Source organism: Rutilus rutilus (assembly GCF_951802725.1).
Source record: "Rutilus rutilus genome assembly, chromosome: 25".
In the NCBI taxonomy this organism is placed as follows: Eukaryota; Metazoa; Chordata; class Actinopteri; order Cypriniformes; family Leuciscidae; genus Rutilus; species Rutilus rutilus.
The window spans coordinates 6,414,259-6,438,742 of record NC_140229.1 but is presented as its reverse complement, the minus strand read 5'-3'; the positions used below and the strand labels follow the sequence as shown (position 1 = coordinate 6,438,742).

The following is a 24,484-nucleotide window of genomic DNA, read 5'->3' as shown; positions in this document are numbered from 1 at the left end:
AATGGATAAACGCGTCTGAAGTCGTAAACAACGATAAATGCACGTAAGTGACCGCACATTCGCCACATTTGGCAACCACCAAAGAACAATAATTGGCGGGAGAATTGTTTTTTGTTATCTGAATTATTAAAGAATAAATGTGAACATTTATTGAACGTGTTTTTTACACCGTATTTTGGTTATCAAGGTTTTATAGCCGCAAGGTGCAAATCACGGTTTGCAACTCACGTCTCTACAGGCTTGTTTTAATTTGGATTCCTCCGAATGTAATCTTGTTCTTCTCTCACATCTCACTATACAGTTACTGTAATCTCTCAAGTAAGTTTATAAACTTAAACAGCCCTCTGATTTGTAAAGTCGCGACACTCTTCTCCGCCCCCAGCAGTGAAAGTAAAGTGAGTGAGCAGCGCGAGCGCTTCATTCTACCTGCTGATCACGCGCTGCTCGAACTATGGCCAAATCTCAGCCGAGACGCGGCTGCCTGTGCGTACTCGCTTTAGTGTCCTCTGTTGCAATTATCTGCATTTGCATAATTTTAGCAACCAAAAAGAGTCAGAGATGCGCCTTCACAAACGCTGCTGTTGCTGCGGACTCTCTCATGTGCTCCGATATCGGAAGGTAAGACATATATGATGCTTATGAGATCTGAACCTTTCAGCATTGAAAATATTTTAATAATACATAATTGACTCGCTTAAATACAATACAGCTCCAGTGCAAGTCAGGTAGTAGAAAGTTAAGCTGTAATATGCTGTTGACACCTTTCCCTTTGTTCTAAATGTTGTTAATAGGAAACCATGCAGTAAGTATTTCAAACACATGAACAATGCATGAGAGATAATCAGTTTAAGAGATTAGATCATGCAATCTTGCAAGTCTACTAGTGATTGGACACACACTTGAGTTTAGATACTTGGACCAAACATTTTGATTTAAATATCTTATATAGGTAGGCTACTATATGCATACAATTACAATCAATACCATTTACCTCCTTCACAACTAGAGCATATCTTCTATATTGCACTGACTGCACTAACATATGCATCTTAAATGCACTTAAACATAATACTTTTATATGCTCATATATATATATTAATACTTATATATTACAGTGACATTACATTTTGTGTGTGTGAATTATATAAATATTTAATTGAAAAATTGACCACCATTATTCTTATATTTGAATTAGAATGGGTCTGTCCAGACAATTGTGTTCATGCGATCTTGTCAATTGATCTCGGATGCTGTCTGTTTGAAATATTTCCGCAACCACTTAAACCCTGAGTGATGTAAGAAACCATGTCCAAGATCTTTCTTTTTTTTTTTCTGAGCACTGATCAAACTGACAAACAGACCAAACTCCTGCCAGTCAAAACAGGATCAACCAGCTGCACAATGCCCTATATTGCCTAATTTTCTGTCCTCTGTCCACGTTTCCTGCATTTTGTGCCAAACGTACATTGTGTTTCCTTGTTTCGATGTGTGAAGAATTTTATGACTGCATTTCAAAGAATTGACTTTGGTATTTAACCTGGGGTCACGCTTTAACCTACTCTAAAAGGATACAGAGAGGAGTTAGTTACAGTTGCCAGGCAAATCCAGGGTTGAGGAGGCATTTGTCTTCTTTTGGATTAATGGCATGTGACGCTTGGAACTCGAATTCACACATTTTGTCAAACAAAACAACATCGGACTGTGAAAGAAGTAAAGAAAATTGAGTCTTCACAGACACTGCCGTTACCAAGTCACTTCAGTCTGACACATCGCTATCTAATAGTTTGTCTCACTTGCCTGCATCAAATAAAAGGGACTGAGGTTTTTTCTGTCTGGCATGATTATTATGCAGATTACATAAGGCAAGCAGGCAGAGTCTTTGATGTCTTAGTGAAAGCTTAGCATTGTGTGTTGTGTGTTCAACCCCTGCAGGGCTCAAGTAAATACATTTTGGTGGCTCATTTGGACCCTGCCAAGGTTTTTTATTTGCTTTGCCAATATGTTCAATGGCCCATGAGTCACAAAAATAGATGTTTCATTATACTCTTTTTATTTACCTATTTTCTTAAACAGTTACTACATTGTAAAATTTCAAGTCTCAAATTAATCTAATTTTTGACTGAGCCTTGTTTCTACCAATTTTTATTTTTTTTGTCTTGCTTAGTTGGGGTACACTTAGTATTCGGCAATATTATTAGGTTGACTGCACTGACGCTATTCACTCTCAGAAAAAAAGGTACAAAAGCTGTCACTGGGACAGTACCCTTCAAAAGGGTTCTAATATGTACCATTTAGGTACTAATATGTACACGTTTGGTACCAATATGTACCTTTGAGGGACTTAAATGCACTCTTTAGGTACAAATGTGTATCTTTTGAAAAGGTATCGCCACAGTTCCTTTTTTTCTGAGAGTGTTGGATGAGAATTGAACTGAGCTGGTTGATGACATCACTGTTTTCTCCAGAGCTGTTTTATAACTGAATTGAACTCATTACATAATTGATTAACTTTACACATACCGAAACTGAATTAACACTGAACTTATTTCAAATGAACAATGACTGTTTGGATCATCTGTTTGCATCATTGAATCGTTATTTGTCTGTTTATAACTGTAAAGCTACTTTAAAGGGATACTCCACTTTTTTCGGAAATATGCTCATTTTACAACTCCCCCAGAGTTAAACAGTTGAGTTTTACCTAAAAATAGTCCCCAGCTCGGTAACTTCTTCCAACGTGACCGGGACTAAGTTTGTCTAACCTATTAGACCTATTTTCAGGCGCTGCGTCATATCACTACGCCTGCTGCACCCATGGTACGGCCGCACAGTTCCTTGATTATTACGCCGGAATGAGAGTAGTTCCTAGCCATATAGGCTTAGAAAATCGCAACTTTTCATTTTCCGTCGATCTTAGTACACGGTTTAACTACAGAAGAGTCAAGTTTTAAATAGGAAAAATATTGAAACTCTTTGGTCATTTTGAAAGAAATGCTACTGGACTCGTCTGAATCAATGATCTATGCTAAGCTATGCTAAAAGTGGTACCGTCAGACCCGGAGTTCGGCTGAATGGATTCTAAAACGGTAAAACTTATCTGTTTAACTCTGGGGGAGTTGTAAAATGAGCATATTTCCGAAAAAAGTGGAGTATCCCTTTAAAACAATCTGTATTGTGTAAAGTGCTATATAAATAAAGGTGACTTGATGTTACTTGATTTAAGTTTGAACTTTCAGATGTTTATCCTAATGAATTTGATGAAATATTTGAGCAAAATATGCTTTCAAGGACTTGTTGAGAGCACAATTTGAGCCGCTTTCCGACCAAGTAGTTCTAGGAACTTAGTTCTAGGAACTGTCCACTTCTAAACAGTTCTAAGAACTACTCTCCCCCAAACTCGGTTTTGCTGTTTGCGTTCGCACTGGCCAAGTGGCCATAGGAACTGGTAGGACGGGTAAGGGAGTGACGCAGGCACGGTGACTTTTATTTTGACGGCGCGACTGACCTTTATTTTGGCGGCGCTGAGAACGCCAGAGCAAACAATGAATGCTCGCATTCTCTGTGTTTATTAGTTAGCAATCTATCTAACAGTACAGTTTAATATGTTATTAGATAGAACTGTAATAGAAAGTAGACAGTATATGAAAAAAAGGTTATTAGCCTATGTGGTTGATGTCCAGTGTTGCTAGCTGGGCAGATAAACATATTCATGTTTGGCTTGGTCCCCTCAAAGTTGCGTTGGATTTTCTCTTCAGCATAAAGGTTTAGAGACCCATCTATCACTGTTTTCCATGTTTGTATAGTTAGTTTATGGAGTAAATATATAGGCTATAATCTGTGTGTTTACATTCTAGCTGTTTTAAAAATGGCGGGTGCTGGTGTTCCGCGTGCGTTCGGTCAATCAGCGTACACCAACGTCACGGATAGTTCCTATAGTGCTGGTTTAGACCCTACTCTGAAGTAGGACCTAAATTAGTTCCTACAAATGGAGTTCCTAGAACTAAAATCGTTCCTAGTTCCCGCGGTGCGAACACGCCGACATCCGGGTACTTTAGCCAATAGTTCTAGGAACTGTGAAAAGGTTCCTCCGGTCGGAAAGCGGCTTGTTGAGATCTTCTGAGACGGGATAGGCCTACTTGGAGCTTTTTACAGGAGAAACATTTGAGAAGCATGAGACTCAGGAAAGGTTTTACATTTATGCATTTAACAGGCAGATTTATCCAGAGTGATTTACAGTACAGTAGGTTTGAACAGGCCTCATTTCCAAAAAGATGGACAGCTTGCTCAGAAGCAATGGCTTTAGACTTTATATGAAAATATGAAAACATTCTTTAAGTCCCGCTGCTCTTGGTTGGATTCAAGTATTATTTCTTCAACTTTATTGATTGTTTTATGTTTTATTATTATAATAAATTTTATTTTTTTTAATAATTTTATTATTGTTTATAGATCTATATGTTGTCCTGTAACTAATGTAAGAACAAATATATATGAAAGTTGCAATAGTATTTTCTTCCCTATGAAGTATATCCAAGTCAAACGGCTTCTCGAACAAGACAAACATCAGGGCGGGACTTAATTTTGGAAATTGTTTGGATGCTTGTATCATTGTGATTGCTATGATGTCTTGTAAGTGACAGGTTGTCCCGCACTCGAGCCAATAAACACATCATCAGAGAAGAGAAGTCGCTGCAAGTGGGTGGGGAGGATATTTGGATTAAAGATTACGACGACATATGAATTTAAAAATAAAACGTATAAATCATTCATAATAAATTCTGCAATATATATATATATATAAAAAATAGAATTGTCAAATTTGATTTCATGATGACTGTTACCAAACAGATAAGAATTAAAAAAAAAAAAAGATATTAGGAAACAAGCTAGAGCAGAGGTATAATGATGAGGAAAAACTTTTTTACTTGTGGAAGAGGTTTGTCTCCTTGAAAGTTGTGATGCAGATCAGTTGGAGATTTGAGGAGCGGAGATGGTAGAGGCGCTGCTTGTTCAGACCATAACAGGCTTGGAGCGAGCACTTGTAGGAGTGAAATTTGATCTCCATTTGTTCCCTTTCCTGACTAGGACGGACAGTTGAAATATTAAAAAGAAAATTCCCTTTCTCGACTTTTGTGTTGTAATAGTAGTAGCTTGATAACATTACAGCTTTACACTGTAACTCTGATCTAATCTTTAATATCTACCCTCAAATTTAACGGCAAACACTGAATAGTTTCCGTCTTGACAGAATTGTTGACTTCATGTACATACCATGACAATCTGATATGCTTTCAAGGACTATTCATTATCGTGAATATAAGAGATGCATCATTATGTGATTGATGGTCAAAGTCATATCACTTACGTGATATAAAGACCGGTACTCTTATAAGAAGTGCTCTTATGTTTCAGATGTTTTATTTTTTTATTTTTTTATCATCATCATTGCCTCTGAAAGATCTCACATTTCCTTTAATCGGGTCAAACCTGTGAAATCAGACATCGGAGATCATCCTTTGTGGCATATTGCCCTATTATCCTTATAAGTCACTGCTGCATGCAGAGACACAACCAGTTTGACCCATATGTGCTTAAGACACAAGAGAGTGCTAACACTCATTTAGAAAAAAAAAAGGATTTTCTTATTTCTGCCAGATTGTGCACATGTTTTTGGTGCGTGTATGTGAAGGCTGGAACTCTCAAGGTTCATTGAGCTCTCGGGTATCACTTCTACTCTGGCTCAGACTTGCCTCAAGATTCTCATTTTTCATACTAACATGAACACGTAAAGGAACGGTAATATACCGTATCTGCTGGAAATGTGCTTGTGAATGTGTCATATTCTCTGAAGCATTGAGTTTTTAAAGGAACAATATATAAGATTTGATTAAATTTTGTTGCCTTATGTACATTATCCCAAATGTTTCTCACAATGTTTAAATCCAGAATTTTCTGAGAAATCAGCCATTTAAACAGTGTAACGTCCCACGTCATTGCGTCGCCTGTCAATGACGTCATTTCGGTGTTACCCTCAATTTCCGCTAAGACTTTTTAATATTATGATTTCTCTCAGGACCATTATCATTAAAGACGATTGAGAATTAGCATACAGTTTGGATTGGCGGTATAGTTCTGTTCTGGGCAAGAAGTCCCTGCGCATCCATGCAGCCTAGCATGGATAAGAGCGATAACCCCCCTTAGGGTAAACAGAACAGAACCAACATGAATGTATTGCAGATATCATTAATTCAAGATTTTATTGTACAACATAATTTGAGAATTTAGTCTGATTCAAAGGGGAATCAGAATACCAAATCCTGACTGACAAGAGGAGCAGCTGGGGATGGAGGAGGGTAATTCGCTACTGAGAAACGCGATAGCTGCTAATAATACTGAAGAGCTTATATATGTATACAGTGATAGGCGTCGTATTCCTAGACGTGGATCAGCTGAGAGTCAGCTGATGCGAGCTTGACTAACATGACCTGCCAGACCTGACGTTACGCTTGATGTGTTTTATTTGGCAGATGAGCAGCTGTTTGGATAAAAAAAATTGACAGAAAACTAATTGTTATATAGCTCAAAATGGTTATTTTTATTGTTTGAATCTCTTGTTTTCTTGATTTACCTCCATGCCTCAGAGACAATGCTATTTTAGCCACAGTAATACAGCATTTTCTCCATCATACAGGATATTTTCAAATTAATTGCATGCCATTTAGCAACACAAAAAGCTGTGTTTGTACAATAATGAATGACATGGACAGCAGTATTTATTGTTTTAGGCTGCTGTCACCTCAAGACCTAATGCACGGATCCAATATGATGCACATCTGATTTCTTTCTCAACTTTTTATGTTCACTTAATACATAACTGACTGAGACATAACCGACTCCAATTTAACCTCCAAATAAAAAAATATATGGTTTACATATATAGTTAAAAAGTTAAAGGAACACTCCACCGTTTTTTGAAATAGGGCTTATTCACCTTCTTTCCTACATTTAGATAGGTGGGCAAATGCATTTTTGTCTCAGTGCATGCATTGTTTTAGTTTGACAGGGTCGGCACTAGCTTAGCTTAGCATAATGAATGGAATCCTTTGTTGCCAGCTAGCATGTCCTGAGTAAAAGTGATATAAAAAAAAAAAACCCACCTAATTACTTCTTGTGGCCTGTGTATTCACAACAAGTACAAATAGCGATGCAGATTAACACTAGGTGATTTCCTATGCAGATATTGACTTGGGACTATATTAGGGGGAAGCACAGGCAAAGCACTGCTACTTGGGCGCAGAGATATCACGCCCAAGTAGCAGTGCTTCGCCTGTGCTTCCCCCTAATATAGTCCTTAATTAAGTGTTAAACTGCATCGCTATTTGTACTTGTTGTGAATACGCAGGCCACAAGAAGTAATTAGGTGTTTTTTTTTTATCACTTTTACTCAGGACATGCTAGCTGGCAACAAAGGATTCCATTCATTATGCTAAGCTAAGCTAGCGCCGACCCTGTCAAACTAAAACAATGCATGCACTGAGACAAAAATGCATTTGCCCACCTATCTAAATGTAGGAAAGAAAGTGAATAAGCCCTATTTCAAAAAACGGTGGAGTGTTCCTTTAAATAGTTACAGTTACATAAAAAATAAGCATACATTGTTTAAATGTTTGTATTCACAAGTACATTGTACCCTAATTAGCAATTCTCATTACTGTAATATGCATTAACAGTAGTCTGCATGCATGTGCTGCTCTGCTTCCACTCTCTCTTCCCTTATACAAATGTTACCGTAATATGAAATACTCTCAAAAAATCTGACTGTAATGCAAAAATCGAATCTAAATAGATTTTAATTTATGCTGATTTGTTTTCATTACTTCGGTAATGAGAAGGGGTGATTGTCATGAAAATAAAGTCAGCACAGCATCTAAATTGAATATAAACGTAAACAATTTTTAATGCAAAATATAATTTTTTATGTTTTTCTTGTTATTTTGGGATGAAAACAGATTGTAACCCTATGCTAGAGTGATGATGAGACATGTCTTGTGTTCACAGGGACATGCTGCTTCAGGGGGGCTCAGCGGTGGACGCAGCCATCGCAGCGCTGCTCTGCACTGGACTGGTCAACCCACAGAGCATGGGATTGGGTGGAGGGGCCATCTTTACCATCATGGACAAAACAGGTATCTCCTTGTTTATGTATTGTGAAAAGCACTGTCTGTGTCTAGTAAATTGGAGTATTATAGGTATGTTTGTTTTGGCCTTTGCTGTAAAAATTGCATCATAAGGTGTCATAAAACATCATCGGTATGGCTGATGGATAAGTTCAATGGAAAGCTAGACTTTCTGTTGAAAAATCCAGCATAATCCAGCAGGAATTATGTTTTGGTCTAGACTTGTTTATGGTGTTTTGAGCCGGTTTCCCAGCTTACAAAAAAATTGGTAACCCTTTATTTCGATGGTCCATTTTAGATGCTGGACTAACTATAAGTAACTTTGCGACTTCTATACGTCAACCAACTCTCATTAGAGTATTAGTAAATGGTCTTAAAGCAACACTATGCAACATTTTTTGCCTTAAAATAATGTTTCCAAAATCACTTCAATGGTTAATCAAGTCGTAACAGGGTGAAAGGCACTTTGCGGTCCTTTATCTGCTATTACCACACTATGTAAGATTGCCAGATCGGGTCGTGTTTCTGTAGGTCTAACGAGACATAGGAAAACTACAAATTTGACTTGCTTTACGGCAAGCGTTACAATAGTCATTATTTAGTTTTTCTTCGTTCTGATGTCGCAATACATCATACTTTCATACGATCATGCATCATACTCTACCTTGTGGACATCGTTCATTCCAAAGCCGGTGCTGGATAAACAGTGGGCGTGCGTGCGACAGTAGGCTAGGCTAAATGATGGACAATTCCGCTTCCAACCTGTAGGGGGACTGCAGAGGAAAAGTTCATTAGTGTTGCTTTAATAGGTGCTAACACTTTATTTTGATGCTTCCCCAACAGACATTCAACTGACTATAAGTAACTTTGCAACAATACATGTCAACGTATTCTACTTTCTCGAACCCTAACAGCTAACCCTAACCTAACAGTCTACTACCAGTCTTCTAGTGTTTACTAATACTCTACTGAGAGTTAGTTGACATGTAGTTGCAAAGTTACTTATAGTTAATAAAGTGAAGCATCGAAATAAAGTGTAACCAAAATATGTTCTAAGAACGTTTTGCTAACATTCCCATTAGGTTCAAAACATCCAGTTATTTAAACATTTAAAAAAATTAAGGGAACATTCCATTTGATCATTTTGCAAACATTATGGGAACGTTACTCAGAAACGTTTGAAAAACTTTAGACGACCATCCAACTAAAACATTTTTTAAGGAAAAAAAATGTTTTGTGCTAACATTTATTAAAGACCAGATAACCCTGGATTTTTCAGCAGGGCTGACCTGTTAATTAAAAAGTGTTCTTAAGAGAGACAAAGAAAAGTACACATGGCGTAAATAACAAGGCTTGATACTACCATTTTGAAAATAAAATATGCATAAACCCACCAGTTTAAGCACTCCTCTGTTTTTTTTCAAGGCAAAGTGAAAATCATCAGCTCAAGAGAAACGGCCCCAAAAAATGTCAGAGCGGATTTGCTGAATAAGTGTTCGAAAATACCTACGTTTGAAACAGGTAAAGCTCTACTACATGGAAGCAGGGTAAAGCATCCCACATTAGCCTTTCATTTAGAGTTAAAGTTCACCCATAATTTACTCATTATATACATCATGCATTCAATCTAATGTTATTCCAAAGCCACATTCTTTTCTTTCTTCCATTAAAAACAATGGTGCTTTTTTGGAGTTTAGCTGTATAAATCGCTATCCACTTTCCATCCAAGCTCAGATATTCTGCCTGACTTATCCATTTATGATTCACAGAAGAAGGAAATTGTAGGTGGTATTAGTAACCGATGACACAACTTTATATGGAACTTTTGGGTTTCATAAACATGCCATTTGTATTTTTTTTCCTGTTGTATTAGATCTTATCTTGTGTAAAATGAAGATATAAAAAAGTTCAATGGGACATTGTGTGCTGGTGAGGGGAATTTTGTCTTGGAGAGAACTGTGTACTTAAGTGGACTTGTTTTGCTTGTTTCATTTTCTTAAGTTCACTTCCTGAACAGCTAAAACAGCCAGATAAACTGATTATAGTGACTAATATATTTACCCAGAATTACTCAAAAGCTAGATTCAGCTGTTGACAAATAATGTGTAGTTGTCTAAATATTCACACACTCGTTCATGCATAGTGGAACTCTTTTTATTATTGTATTTCTGTAATTTTGTTCCAAAAAAAGAGATTAGTTTATTTCCCAAAGGCATTGATGTAAAAGAACGAAACTACACTGAAATTAAAGCTGGAAATAATCTGATTTGGCAGTTGTTTCAGACCAGTTTCACTAACAGTAAGTCTTGAAATGTGTCTTTCCTTATTGCTCACACTTAGGGTTGGTGAAATAAATGCCTAAGCCTAATATTAAACTTTGGTAACTAATAGTTAAGCAACACCCTGAGACCTACGCAAAACTTCTTTGAACTGTGGCCGCAAATTTCGCTTTGACATGCATCGTTTAGGTTTCCAGAAAGAGTTTAATTAATCTTAATTAATCTTAATTAAACATTTAAGTTTAAGTGTGTGTGCTTTTTTTTTAAGTGTCACATACTGTATACTACCATTTAAAAGTTTGGGATAGGTTAATGTCTTTGAAAGAAGACTCTTATGCTCACCAAGGCTGTTTTTATTTATTATTACAATTAAAATAACTGTTTCTATATTTGAGTCTGTTACAAAACGTAATTTATTCCTTTCATCATCATTACTCCAGTCATCAGTGTCACATGATGCTTCAGAAATCATTCTAATGTGATGATTTGCTGCTCAAGAAACATTTTTTGTTATTATCAGTGTTAAAAACAGTTGTGCTTTTTGTTTTAAACCATGATATTTTTGATGATAATTTTGACTTTGATGATTAGAAAGTTCAAAAATCTTTTATTACATTATAAATGGTTCAGTCATGAAACTCTAGAGGGCGCAGGCTGAGCAGTCCATTACATGCAATCTGCATGCATTCATTACTTATGACACAAGCTGATTGGCTCTGCTGATCCTGCAGCCAATGAGATTGCTTTCTCAACATTAGTCTGGTTCAGTGTTTGCTGTTAGCTAGTCCTGCTATCAGAGTTCCTCTGAACCCCCCCACCTCCCCCAGCTCCACCTGTCTAGATCTGCTACAGGATTAATGCATGTAGCTGCAGATCTTACGTGCTCACAGCAGCGTGTCTGTGTGTATATTATCAGCAGCAAGTTTATACTTGCTCAGCAGCAGCAGCAATAATCAACAGTAGCAGCAGATCTAGTCCACTAAGACCAAATACTGCCACATTCAATAACATGATAAAACTATTCAGAGAGCTGTAATGATTGAAATATCTTTACTGTGACTTTTGATTTAATGCATCCCTAAATACTGACTCTGATGTATTTTTGAAATGTAGTTTAAAGAATGCTGGAAATTCCTGACTATTTTATATTTTATTTGTCCGTATGCACCTCTCAGGAAGTCACTGGATAGGCGTACCAGGAGAAATCCGTGGCTATGAACGGGCTCATCAGTTGTATGGAAAGCTTCCCTGGGCCAAACTGTTCGAGCCCTCCATCAAGCTTGCACGAGAGGGATTCCCCATGCCAGTCTTCCTCTATCAATTCTTGCAAAAGATTAAGCATATCAATTATATTGAGCAGCTAATTTACAGCTCTGGACTCTGGTACTGCATCTTCTCCAACACTCTATAATGTTCAATTGTGTTTGTTATGACTGACATCTCAATGCAATAGTTTATTTAAAGGCACAAGTATGATGAACCTTGAAGAACATTCCGAGTGATCAATGTCAAAGAAGTAGGTTATGACTTAGCCTCAGGCAAACCACAGGAAATATAATACATTGTTGTTTAAAGAGATATTTTCTGCTGCATGATTAAAAGCAGCATTGATTCTCTTATCAGTTTTCTATTAAATACCTTTTTACTGAAGATAGTTTTCGGTTTCATCAGGCAGAAGTCAGCTTCAAGAACTCACAAAGAGTTCGTAGGTCGCCCTGTTTTACATTCACAAAAATCACAGCAATTATACCCTTCATTAAGGTCTAAGCTACGTCATTACTTCAGCTTGAATGATTCTGATTGGCTAAGAAATAGATAAACATAGTAATTCTCCACACATGGACAGATAGACTGAAGCATATCTCCATCGATTATCACATAAATTTCATTTGAAAATATAATATAATAATGCTGTTATTTTAAAATGTAAAAATATTATTAAATAAATGTAACCTAAGTGAGCATAAGAGACTTTTCAAAAACACATCTCACAGACCCCAAACCTTTGAGCATTTATGTATACACTCACCTAAAGGATTATTAGGAACACCATACTAATACTGTGTTTGACCCCCTTTCGCCTTCAGAACTGCCTTAATTCTACGTGGCATTGATTCAACAAGGTGCTGAAAGCATTCTTTAGAAATGTTGGCCCATATTGATAGGATAGCATCTTGCAGTTGATGGAGATTTGTGGGATGCACATCCAGGGCACGAAGCTCCCGTTCCACCACATCCCAAAGATGCTCTATTGGGTTGAGATCTGGTGACTGTGGGGCCCATTTTAGTACAGTGAACTCATTGTCATGTTCAAGAAACCAATTTGAAATGATTCAAGCTTTGTGACTTTGTGGTCAGAAACAATGCTCAGGTAGGCCATGGCATTTAAACGATGCCCAATTGGCACTAAGGGGCCTAAAGTGTGCCAAGAAAACATCCCCCACACCATTACACCACCACCACCAGCCTGCACAGTGGTAACAAGGCATGATGGATCCATGTTCTCTTTCTGTTTACGCCAAATTCTGACTCTACCATCTGAATGTCTCAACAGAAATCGAGACTCATCAGACCAGGCAACATTTTTCCAGTCTTCCAACTGTCCAATTTTGGTGAGCTTGTGCAAATTGTTGCCTCTTTTTCCTATTTGTAGTGGAGATGAGTGGTACCCGGTGGGGTCTTCTGCTGTTGTAGCCCATCCGCCTCAAGGTTGTGCGTGTTGTGGCTTCACAAATGCTTTGCTGCATACCTCGGTTGTAACGAGTGGTTATTTCAGTCAAAGTTGCTCTTCTATCAGTTTGAATCAGTCGGCCCATTCTCCTCTGACCTCTAGCATCAACAAGGCATTTTCGCCCACAGGACTGCCGCATACTGGATGTTTTTCCCTTTTCACACCATTCTTTGTAAACCCTAGAAATGGTTGTGCGTGAAAATCCCAGTAACTGAGCAGATTGTGAAATACTCAGACCGGCCCGTCTGGCACCAACAACCATGCCACGCTCAAAATTGCTTAAATCACCTTTCTTTCCCATTCTGACATTCAGTTTGGAGTTCAGGAGATTGTCTTGACCAGGACCACACCCCTAAATGCATTGAAGCAACTGCCATGTGATTGGTTGATTAGATAATTGCATTAATGAGAAATTGAACAGGCGTTCCTAATAATCCTTTTGGTGAGTGTATAATATTATTATTTTGGGGTGAAATAGAATCCAGACATGTTCTTGGCAGGTTTAATCACATTTTGTTTCAGGAAATGCATATGAGCATGTTTGTTTCATTTAGTTCTGGAGTTGTTTTCTGTCTGGTTTTAGTAACTCATTTCTTTGTATCCTGTATGTCCTCTAGTGAACTGTTCTGCCACAAGAACAAGACACTTTTTGGCCCAGGAGATATCCTTAAGTTCCCCCGGCTTGCAGAAACTATGGAAACTATTGCTAAAGAAGGAGCCGATGCCTTTTACACTGGAAAAATCGCCAAGGATTTAATACAGGATGTACAAGCGAGAAGTAAGTATTGTTTGTATACAAACTGCAGTCGCTGTAATCATAACAGATGTAGTGCTTCCAAAATAAAAAAAAATTTGGCCAGGTGTGCTTGTTTACAGTTTACTTTTGTTTTTTACAGATGGAACATTATCATTAGAAGATCTGAGAACTTTTAAGGTCAGAGAGAGTGATGCGTGGACAGTCCAAATAGGAGACTATAAGATGCACTTCCCTCCTCCACCAGCAGGGGGAGTGATACTCAGCTTTATCCTGAAACTGATGCATGGTGGGTCTAGTACTAGACGGCAAAAAATTCACCATGGCTTCGATGCCAACAGTTCTGAAGCAGCTGTCACCTATAAATATTCAGCATCCCTTTGTCTTCCTCAGAGTTTGGGCTCTCTCCAGCCTCCAACCACGGAGACCAGAAAACCTTGACTTTGCATCGCTTCCTAGAGGCGGTTAAGTTTGCAAATGGACAGAAGCGTAACCTCAAAGACCCCCTCTTCAACTCCAATGTATGGCTCTTGCTTCATTAATACTGTGGTGCCTGGGCTCATATTATAGTCAAAATGGATGGCTTTTCTGTCTGGAACATTCATTAAAAAATTACACAACATCAGAGGTTCTGCAGTTATATTTGCTATTTTTGGCTGTAGTGAGCATAATATCACTGGACGTCTGTGTAGGGTCGAGTAAATACTATGAAAGGCCGGATGTTGTTTCTTTTGAAGGCCACACAAATGCAAGCAATTAACGGTTGAAATTAATTTAAAATGTTTAACGAAGCATGCATTCAAAGGAATTATGATAAGAATTTGATTTCAATTAACAACTTAACAAACAATTCCAAATCTGGCATAAAAAGAAAACAGACTCCAAAATAAACATCATACTAAACTGAATTCATTTTGAATTAACTGGAACAATTTATACTGTACGAGATTTATTAATGTTTTTCTCGTTCCCTGTGAATGCAGATGGCGTACATCACAGATGAGAAGTTCATTCAGCATATCAGGGCTCTGATCACTGACGACCGCACGCACAACGCCTCTTACTACAACATCGCCCCATCAGTCGACCGCTTTGGCACCACACATGTTTCAGTGATGGCAGCAGATGGCACTGCTGTGTCGGTCACCAGCACCATCAACCACATGTGAGACACATTTGGGGAAACACAGGGAAAATACAACGCAACTTTCCTAAGTCCTTAACCCTAAACATAGGATAAACATGTGTAAAAGAAATGGCGTCACACTCCCATCTTCCCTTAAATTGAGTATTTACTAAGAAATATTTACACAAAATAACTGAAGACCTTGATGAAGTTTTACAAAATGCACACAATCACAGAGGAAACCGAGACTCAATTTCATTTTCTCACCCTCATGTTCCAAACCTGTATGAGTTTCTTTCTTCTGTTGAACACAAAAGAAGATATTTTGAAGAATGTTGGTAACCAGACCAACGGTAACCGTTTTTACTGTATTTTTAATCATAATAAAGCATTTAATGAAGCATATCTTACAAACCTTTGCATTTGCAAATCTTACCTTTACATGTTATATCTCCATAATAATAATACATATTATTAATAATATAAATAATAAATAATCCTCTATTTATAAAATCTATAAAATCTATCTTTAGGTTTGGGTCAGCTGTTTACTCTCCTAAAACGGGTATCATCCTCAACAACGAGCTAGCTGACTTCTGCGGCCGAGCAGATAACATCTCACCAGGTGAAGATCCTTCACCAACTATATCTTCTTACATTTTGCTTTAGATTTCGTGTCACCATATTGTCTTTTTTTTCTCTCTCCAGGCGAACAGCCTCCATCCTCGATGGCTCCTGCCATCCTGCAGTCCGTGTCCCAGCAGAAGACTCTGGTGATTGGTGGATCAGGAGGAAGTATGATCACCACAGCCATGGCCCTGGTGAGTTAGTCAAACTTCCTCCAGTAAAAATGTTACTTGAGTAATAAAATTGTCCTGCATTAAAGGTCAATAACATTTCAAATATACGCTAAGGGATATATTAAAAATGATTGTGGAAGTCGATACTATGCTGCAGATGCAGTACAGAAATATCCTGCTAGAACCTAATTTATCTTAATTATCTTAAAAACCTCTTAACCAACTATTTAATGTCTGTTTTCTCTTTTTTTTATTGGATGTCCATGGTCTTGCTGTGTAAAAGAAATTCAAAATAATAGGCTAACTTGAGCTATAAAATTGGCTGCATTAAAACCATTGTCTTTGGTGGTCGACAGCATGCCATAGATGCAGTGCAGAGATATCCTGTTAAAAATATTGTGTCAATAACCTGAACATCCCTTCGTTCTCTTTCTCTTTCTCTTTCAGTCCATTATGAACCACTTGTGGTTTGGGATGAACCTTAACGAATCTATCGCTGCTAAAATAGTATTTGTGGACGGCAATAATAATCTCAACTTTGAGAAAGGATACAACGAAGTAAGTTCTTTGAAATTTATAATTTCCACTCTTACATTATGATGATGTCACCAGGGCTTGACATTAACACCCGCAAACCCGCCAAATGCGGGTGGATTTCAGTGGTGTGTAAAGCAGTCACTTCTACTAGCCACTTTGGCGGGTTGATTTTTTTTATATATAATATAAACGTTTTTCAATTGTAGTCTTTAAAAAAAAGGCATCTGAAATAATATACTAAGTACAATGTCGATATTTGATACTGAAATATCTGAAACGCTTCCAATACTAATTTTACGCAGAATAGATGCACAATACCAGCTAAGCTTTTTTCTCTTTCATCTCTCCAACAGCGCGTTACCCGCCTCCCCTCACTCACTCGTTTCATTTGCTCTGAGTAAATATTGTTGGTGTTGTTTTGAATTTCAGCGTGGGATTGAGCATACTGTGCATAATTTTACATATTCCCGCAGATTTTGTGCTCACACCCAAAGCTGCCTCTCAGTACTAAACATTTTTATGTTTTGCTTATTATTGCGCTTTAACAGTCAAATACACACACAATAATGTCAAAATGCCGGTCTTGGTGAGTATTCACGCACACGCAGTCAGTTGTGTTTTAACGTAAACAGTTGAGAAAGAAAACACTTGTGTAACAGTATAATGGATCCATGCGTCAGGTCAGGTCTTAAAGTGAAAGCAGCCTAATATACCTGCTGCCAAATGAGATATTACAAATATCTATATGGTAGTTTTTCTCCATGGTATCGATGTCACAATTGTGGCCAATGAGAATGCTGGTGAGCAAAAAAGTTAATGTCAAGCCTTGGATGTCACCACGAATCACACTCGCATAATCGCATGTTGTAGTGTGGACGTACTGATTGTAATTGCTCTTACTTCCTCTGGAAACGCCCCCGGTCACTGATTATAATCATCGTTTTGTATATCCGGTAATCAAAAGTGACTTAAGTAGTAACACATTGTACTTTTCTTCTCAGTCTGCTATCAAGGCAATGACGCTGCTAGGACACAAAGTGGGGAACTTCCCATACTTTTTCAATGTGGTCAATGGCATATCGAAAGAAGGACAGTGCATCAGTGCCGTATCTGACGCCAGGAAGCACGGCAGGTCGGCGGGATACTGACCCTGCCTCTGTTTGTGCCGTCAGCTGTTAGAGATGTGGTGATTCATCAGGTTCGGGAGGAAGTGAGGGTGGAAGCAAAGGGTCAGCGCTCCCTTTCAGCGACGCCTGTACACACCATAAATTCAAACGCGGGGTGATTGTGCACTGGGGTGTACGTTGTTTCCGTCCGTGTCCACTTTTGTTGGACTCTTACAAAAGATAATTACTGTAAGATTTGGGTGCATGTGAATATGTCTTGTATGCATTGGGGAGACTGGGGCTAGTTGTCACGTGGAGGAAGTTGATCACAAGGGCAGTATCTCAGAAACCACACTGGGATTCGTTCAAACAAGAGTCAACTATTTAATATAGGATAATAAATTAATAAGCCCAATAGGATTTTTTCACTGGCTTTTGGATTATTGCAGAAAATTATGATTCTTACCCATTCTGTTCATCATGACAATCTTTATAAATCAACAACTTTTATGAATTTTTTAAGCCCAAATACTAGTAGTAGCCTACTTTACTTTTTAGAAGTAAAAAGCTAAACGTTGGCTATAAACGAACTACATTACAGTCGCATGATTGTACCTCCATTAAGCTTCCAACAACTCTTTCAGTCTTTGTATAAAATAATTTTCCCTGAAAGCACACATAGGCTGTAACTTATAAACACAAACGGCTGTAAAAGCAGACTAGTGAGTAGATGAGCTTACCTATGCGCCGTGATGACGTTTATCGTCTCCGACGACCTCTGTACTCCCGTTTAGCCACTTATAGCAACCGCCTTTTCAAGACAAGTAAATGCGTTAAAAAATCACAAGGAGGTATTACCGATGTACAACCCCATTTACAGAAAAGTTGGGACATTTTGTAAAATGCAGTAAAATTCACAATCTGTGATTGGTTAATTCATTTGAACCTTTTTTTAACTGACAAAAGTACAAAGAAAAGTATTCCAATGTTTCCAATGAACAACATAATTTGATTTTGTAAATATAAACTATTTTTGATATGATGGCTGCAACACACTACAAAAAAGTTGGGACAGAGGCAAAATAAAAGTGAAAGGATTATCCAAATTCGATTATCCAACTCTTTTGAAACAGTCCACAATAAATTGGTGAACTGGTAATAGGTGAGGGTATCGTGTTTGGGTGTAAAAGGAGCTTCTCAGTCTTTGCAAGCAAAGATGGGTCATGGCTCACCACTTTGTGCCAAATATCATGAGAGAATGTGCTCAGGTGTACTTAGGAAAACCGTTTTCACTGAACACAGTCTGACGCTGCATCAAGAAGTAACACTGTACAATCCAAATATATGCCTCCATGTCAGAGACATAAACTGCCATCAAGATGACATCTTTCCTGGGAACCAAGACAATGCCAGGCCTCATTCTGCACATGCAAAAACTGAGTGGTTTCTAGACACTCTGCACCAAAGAAGGGATGCGCCTGATGCCTGCCTCCAGTCCATATCTCTCTCTTATTGAAAATGTATGATCCATCATGAACAGGAGAATCGGACAGGGATGACCACAGACTGTTGAGCAGATGTCTTGTATCAGACAAGATTGGGCAAATATTCCACTTGCAAAACTGCAACAATTAAATAAAATGATGTTGCTAAGTGAAAACATTGCAAATATTTTCTTTGTACATTTGTCAGTTAAATCAAGGTTCAAGAGAATTAACAAATCACAGATTCTTGATTTTATTGCATTTTACAAAATATCCCAACTATTCTGGAAATGGGGTTGTATTTTGTTGTAGAAGAAAACGTGAAAATATCTTAAGCTTGTGTTAACCACGGACCTTATTTCAGGCATTTAACCAGCAACCCATTAAAAAAATCCACTGAGTTTGGGACGATGGAACTGGAAGTGCTGAAATGTAACTCGTTTCCAGGATATGGCCTACAAAAATACATCATCCCTGTTAGACTCTGTTGGCTAAAATATTTGTTTGATATTTTTGTATATGACACCTTTTACATTTACCTTTTTGCTGATTATTAATTGTTTGTTTTGTGACGATCTACTTTTAGTACGATTTTTCTACTGTTTCTTTTTTTTTTTTTTTTTTTTTCTTGGCCAGTAATATGGAAATCTTCAGTAGCTTTTTTGTAGCCAAGTCTTTTATACAGTAGAAACTGACAGAATACATCTATGCTGAGAAATATTGACTAGAGTGAAAGTGACAACTTTTTCAGATTTTGTACAAAAGAAGCACTTATTCAGTACTGTTTCCTCTGAGAGCTAATAGCAATTAACGTGAGGTAAATGTTTCTAAATAGCCTATACATATATAATTTACTGAATCTATTACTCTGTTTTTAAGGTTGTTATTAATGTCGGGAAACTGTTTTTTAAGAGAATCGAAATGTGAATGTGCACTGCAATTGCATAAATTGCATTTATTGTTTTATTTCCTGTGAATGTTCTAGTTTTCATATGCACTTTTATATTTTCCATACATTTTTTATAAACATATTTTTATGTTTTAGTAGCATATATTTGTTGAACTCCAATCATAAATATTTACTATGTATTTTATACTATTTTAATTTTGTTCATTGGACCTATTCAGAGACGGAAGTCGATGGATATTCAATAACATGTCCCATGATGCACCAGCAGCACACTACAGAGTATGACATAATATAGCCTAACTGAATCGCATTTAAGTGCATTTTACATCTTTTTGCTTGATACGTCAAAAATAAATCGTTTCTAATGTTTTTAAATGGCTCTTTTAATTGACTTTTATTCACGACGAAAATGGTTCAAGCTTCTCGCTGACCCACGTCCAGGAACAGGCTCAAATGAGACCGTGCATAAATCATGAACACGGGAGACGTTATAGTCCACAAAATGTAATGAGATTAAATTCAGTTTTATGTGTGTTCACAGTGAGTTGAATGCAAACGGCTTTCCCTCGAAGGGAAGAAGATATGCATTATTAAAACATGCAAATAATCCTCGTTCACGCACCTGTGGGGCTGTTGGAGGCAAACAGAAAGATGATGAATTCGTTCCTCTTGTGCTGCGTAGGCTACTCGGTTTAATCAGATTCACGAATCATAATTATTCCCTATTTTTTGGTTGTTTCTTGCACAAATCAGACATAATTTAGTTTTTGTGAACCTTTTTAACACCCTCTGTCCACTCACTGTAACGGAAAAAACAAACGCGCATAACGCTGAATGTTTCCGCTTTAAGAACGTCTGTAAAATGTACAGCGACTGCGTAAAGTCTATACTTTTAGTAGGCTACACCAATAAAACCGCTATGTATAATATAAATGAACAATTACTGCTGAAAAACGATGTAAACTTTATTATGCTTAAATACAGTGTCTGTTTAATACGTTTTATTAATCCACCCTCAATCTAGCCACACAATAGTTAGTAGCCTAAGGGTAGCACCTTGTTTCATTTTTGACAGAAATTAAAACGAGGCTGTGACTGAGAGATGAGTGCATTCAATAAATGGTTAACGTAATACAGTGATTGATCAGCTAAAAAAAATAATCAGCAGCCTACTCCATAAAACAGTTTTTAAAATTGTGAGTTGTGGAAATACATGATTGTATTGGTCCCTCACAGCATCGTTTTAATCTTTATTGATTTCAATAAGGCATCTAGGTCTATGAAAGTGGCCAAAATGGCATTTAATTGCTAATTTAAAAAAAGATAGGCCTACCAATGTGACTTAAAAACAGTAGGTAGGCTAGATTTGGTTTGAAACACTTCATGACCATTAAAAAAAGAAGCTACATTCATGAATCTGCAGTATGTATAAAATTCAGACGTAGCACTATCCGCCATGTTGGACACTGTTGTCACAAATCCTCTCCCATGGCCTCATGGGATAGTAAAGTGTCCATTGAATGCACACTTTAGAATCTCTGTTTTTGCACTACATTCTATATGGGAAGTATTCTATTTCGGACACAAAGGTGTAGTCATGTTTATTTTCACATTAATTTTCCACAGCTAAAATATGTATCTTTAGGAATCCACACAATCTGGATTTTCGTGCACTGCCACACAGATTTCGCAACAGGTTCAGAAAGCTGCTTGGTGTAGCCTACTCTTCTTTCTTCTTTTTTTTTTTTAAACAAAAGGATCTCTCCCCTTAACAAGTAAACAGCCTCAACATTACCTGCCATAACTTTGCAATTTGTTGACTGCATGATGTGAATGCAGCGAATACCAGCTGTCCTCAACTGCCATAAAATCATTATCAGACCAATGTCTGAATCTACCGTCTGTAGGTCTGTATAGTCTCAAACTGTGTTCCACCTCAAAAATTTGACTAAAAGTCTGGATGATCTGGGGTAAATTGTGGTGCCGCTGTAGTGACAAGTGCCATGTGACCGGGCTTTATTGTCAGCTCCTATGGGAGAGTCGGGAACAGTGAAAGAGCCTGACCTTTTCCTAGCAGCACGAACCCAACAGCTCTCAAAGCGACCCGACGGGAACAAACGCCCCTGAAAAACACAAGACAATGCTAAAATATCGGCAAATGAAGAGGCAGGGACTGCGCTCAAAACATATCTGTGCCCTTGTGTAGAGTTTGCTCTATGAGAACATAATCAGACTTCACAACATGACCTTTAATAATATTAACTGCTATAATAATGACAGGCTTAGAACTTCTATTTAAAGTGCAAATCAGCTTTCCTTTCCTAGATCGCAGAGGATGAAATAACCTGCTTCTGAACTCAACATTTACTGGTATAAATGAGACACATCACAAAAACTGAGGTGTTTTAGCATCTGATGGCTGTAAACAAGAAACATGCTTACCAATTATTGATTTGGTAGCCTATTAGCTAGTATTAGCGACTAGATGCAATTAGCATGAGAAACTGGTCAACAAAATCATTAGCATCTGCAGGTACACCACTGATTTCCAAAACACTTTAAGGGCACATATTCTACACTACAAGACATTCATTCATCTTTGGAACACAAATTAAGATATTTTTAATGAAGCTTTCTGTCCCTCCATTGACAGCCTACGTAACTACTTTCAAGCCCCAGTAAAGACATTATTAAAGTGGGCCTAATCCATGTGACTCCAGTGGTTTAACCTCTGTTTTATGAAGTGACGCAAGTGCTTTGTTTGTGCAACAAAACATAATTTACCTCTTTATTTATAAAATATTCATCTTTAACGCTCATTCACGCAACGTCTTTTTTCGCGTCAACACAAAACTCATGCGTTGTGTTGCTCACGTGAACGAGCGTCGCTTAAAAATAGTTTTTCAAATAGGCTACTGATCAAAATACTTTTAATTTATTTTTCTGTTGCGCATAAATCGCAAATATTTTATTTAATTCTTGATTTATATGTTTGTGGTTCAGCACACGTTACATTTATTTATTCATTTACACACTGGGAAAACACAAATTATTTGCACTTAAAATAAAAATGTAAACATAAATGAGAAAAAAAAAAAAGTTTAGTAATGCACTATGCTCTTCTAAAGACTTAAAGGGATGGTTCGGAGTAATTTCAACCTAGGGTCCTTTTCACCATGACCTCGAGCCAAACACTCACCTTTGCAAAACTCACAAGTGTAAGGGAAAAGCTATGAATTTAACACTCCATAGAAATTAATTGTTGACAATTTTTGCAAACTGGTACTAACTTATCAACAAAATACTAGTGCATTCCTGGAACTGGGCGTCGTTACACTACATCCTTACGCATCGCTTTCTGCCAGGACTTTTACGGGCTTTTTCCAAATCACGGAAGTGACCTCGACGTCCAGGTTAGCGGTAGCATTAGCCATCAGGCAAGTGTTATTTAACCCTCAGAAGGTCTTCCTTTCGGAGTCACACCCTGGGCCTTCCCGGTCAGAAGTGACCGGACACCTAAAAATGAAACTTCCTCCATCCCAGTAAAACCAATGCAATTTATTTTTGTTCTATAATATTTATTCTTTTTAATTTTGTATTTTGAGAGAATTTGATTGAATTTATTAATATTTATGCAATATTTATGGTCTATTTTTGCCATTGAAATTAATAAAACATTTTTTATATATATATGTTTTTTTTTGTTTTTTTTTTAATGCAGTATTTTAGTTTAATATAGAGTCTAGGCCTTCAAAAAAAAAATGTTTTAAGCAGATTAACATCATCTGGTGAGAGTAGGGAGAGAAAGCGTAGAACCATTGTGTAACCACTAGATGGCTCTCTATGGAGAGGCATGTGAATTCCCCAGCTGTTTGTGGACACATTTACTTCTTTTTTTTTTACAGAATTTGTAACAAAAAATGCAATTCATTCAATTATAACACTTTATGTAAAATAATATTGTTTAATAATAAAAAATAATAAAAATTTTTTTTTTGATTTTTACATTTTTGGTCAATTTCCCATTCATTTCCTATGGGGGTCATTTTTGACCGAAGACCACAAGTGTGACTATTTTTTTTACGACCCCTTAGCATGCTATGTGTTTATGTGTTCACATACCCAATGCCATAAAAGTCAAAAAGTTTTGTAACATTCCGATGAAGCTGTGATTTTTAAAAATTCAAAACAGATTTTTTGTACTCAAAATGATTGGTGTGTATGTGTATAAAAGTGTGTTTGTATGTGTGTGTGTGTAGGTGGGTGTGTCTTTTTTTGCACTCTTGATGTTGTAGAGTGTCACCCCTTTACAGCGGTGTACTTTTTTTTAAGATTGTGGCCGATTTGTAGATTGTACACACAAAAATTCGGAGAATTTTTTTTTTTTTTGTCAAATTCCCATTCATTTCCTATGGGTCGGTCATTTTTGACCGAAGGCCTGTAGTGTGACTATTTTTTTTTACGACCACTTAGCATGCTCGGATCATGACCCCAATTTTTTTTTGTATTCACATACCTAATGCCACAAAAGTCACCAAGTTTCATAACATTCCGATGAAGCTGTGATTTTTAGAAATTCA

General features: G+C 37.3%; 1 protein-coding gene across 1 annotated transcript; it reads left to right on the top strand.

The window, feature by feature from the left end:
• Window positions 1-383: 383 nt before the first annotated feature.
• ggt5b (gamma-glutamyltransferase 5b) lies at window positions 384-20,279 on the top strand. Its single transcript, XM_084400873.1, has 12 exons — window positions 384-618; window positions 8,059-8,186; window positions 9,603-9,698; window positions 11,632-11,839; window positions 13,805-13,965; window positions 14,084-14,230; window positions 14,335-14,462; window positions 14,925-15,106; window positions 15,601-15,692; window positions 15,776-15,888; window positions 16,315-16,425; window positions 17,406-20,279. The coding sequence occupies exons 1-12, from the start codon at window positions 452-454 to the stop codon at window positions 17,550-17,552; spliced, it is 1,680 nt and encodes a 559-aa protein (XP_084256999.1). The 5' UTR covers window positions 384-451; the 3' UTR covers window positions 17,553-20,279.
• Window positions 20,280-24,484: the final 4,205 nt, after the last annotated feature.

Bases quoted from the DNA above. Each gene is read 5' to 3' on its own strand.
- ggt5b (XM_084400873.1), top strand. From the start codon at position 452: ATGGCCAAATCTCAGCCGAGACGCGGCTGCCTGTGCGTACTCGCTTTA. The intron at 619-8,058 runs GTAAGACATATA...TTGTGTTCACAG, and splicing joins ATGTGCTCCGATATCGGAAG to GGACATGCTGCTTCAGGGGG. The intron at 16,426-17,405 runs GTAAGTTCTTTG...TTTTCTTCTCAG, and splicing joins TTGAGAAAGGATACAACGAA to TCTGCTATCAAGGCAATGAC.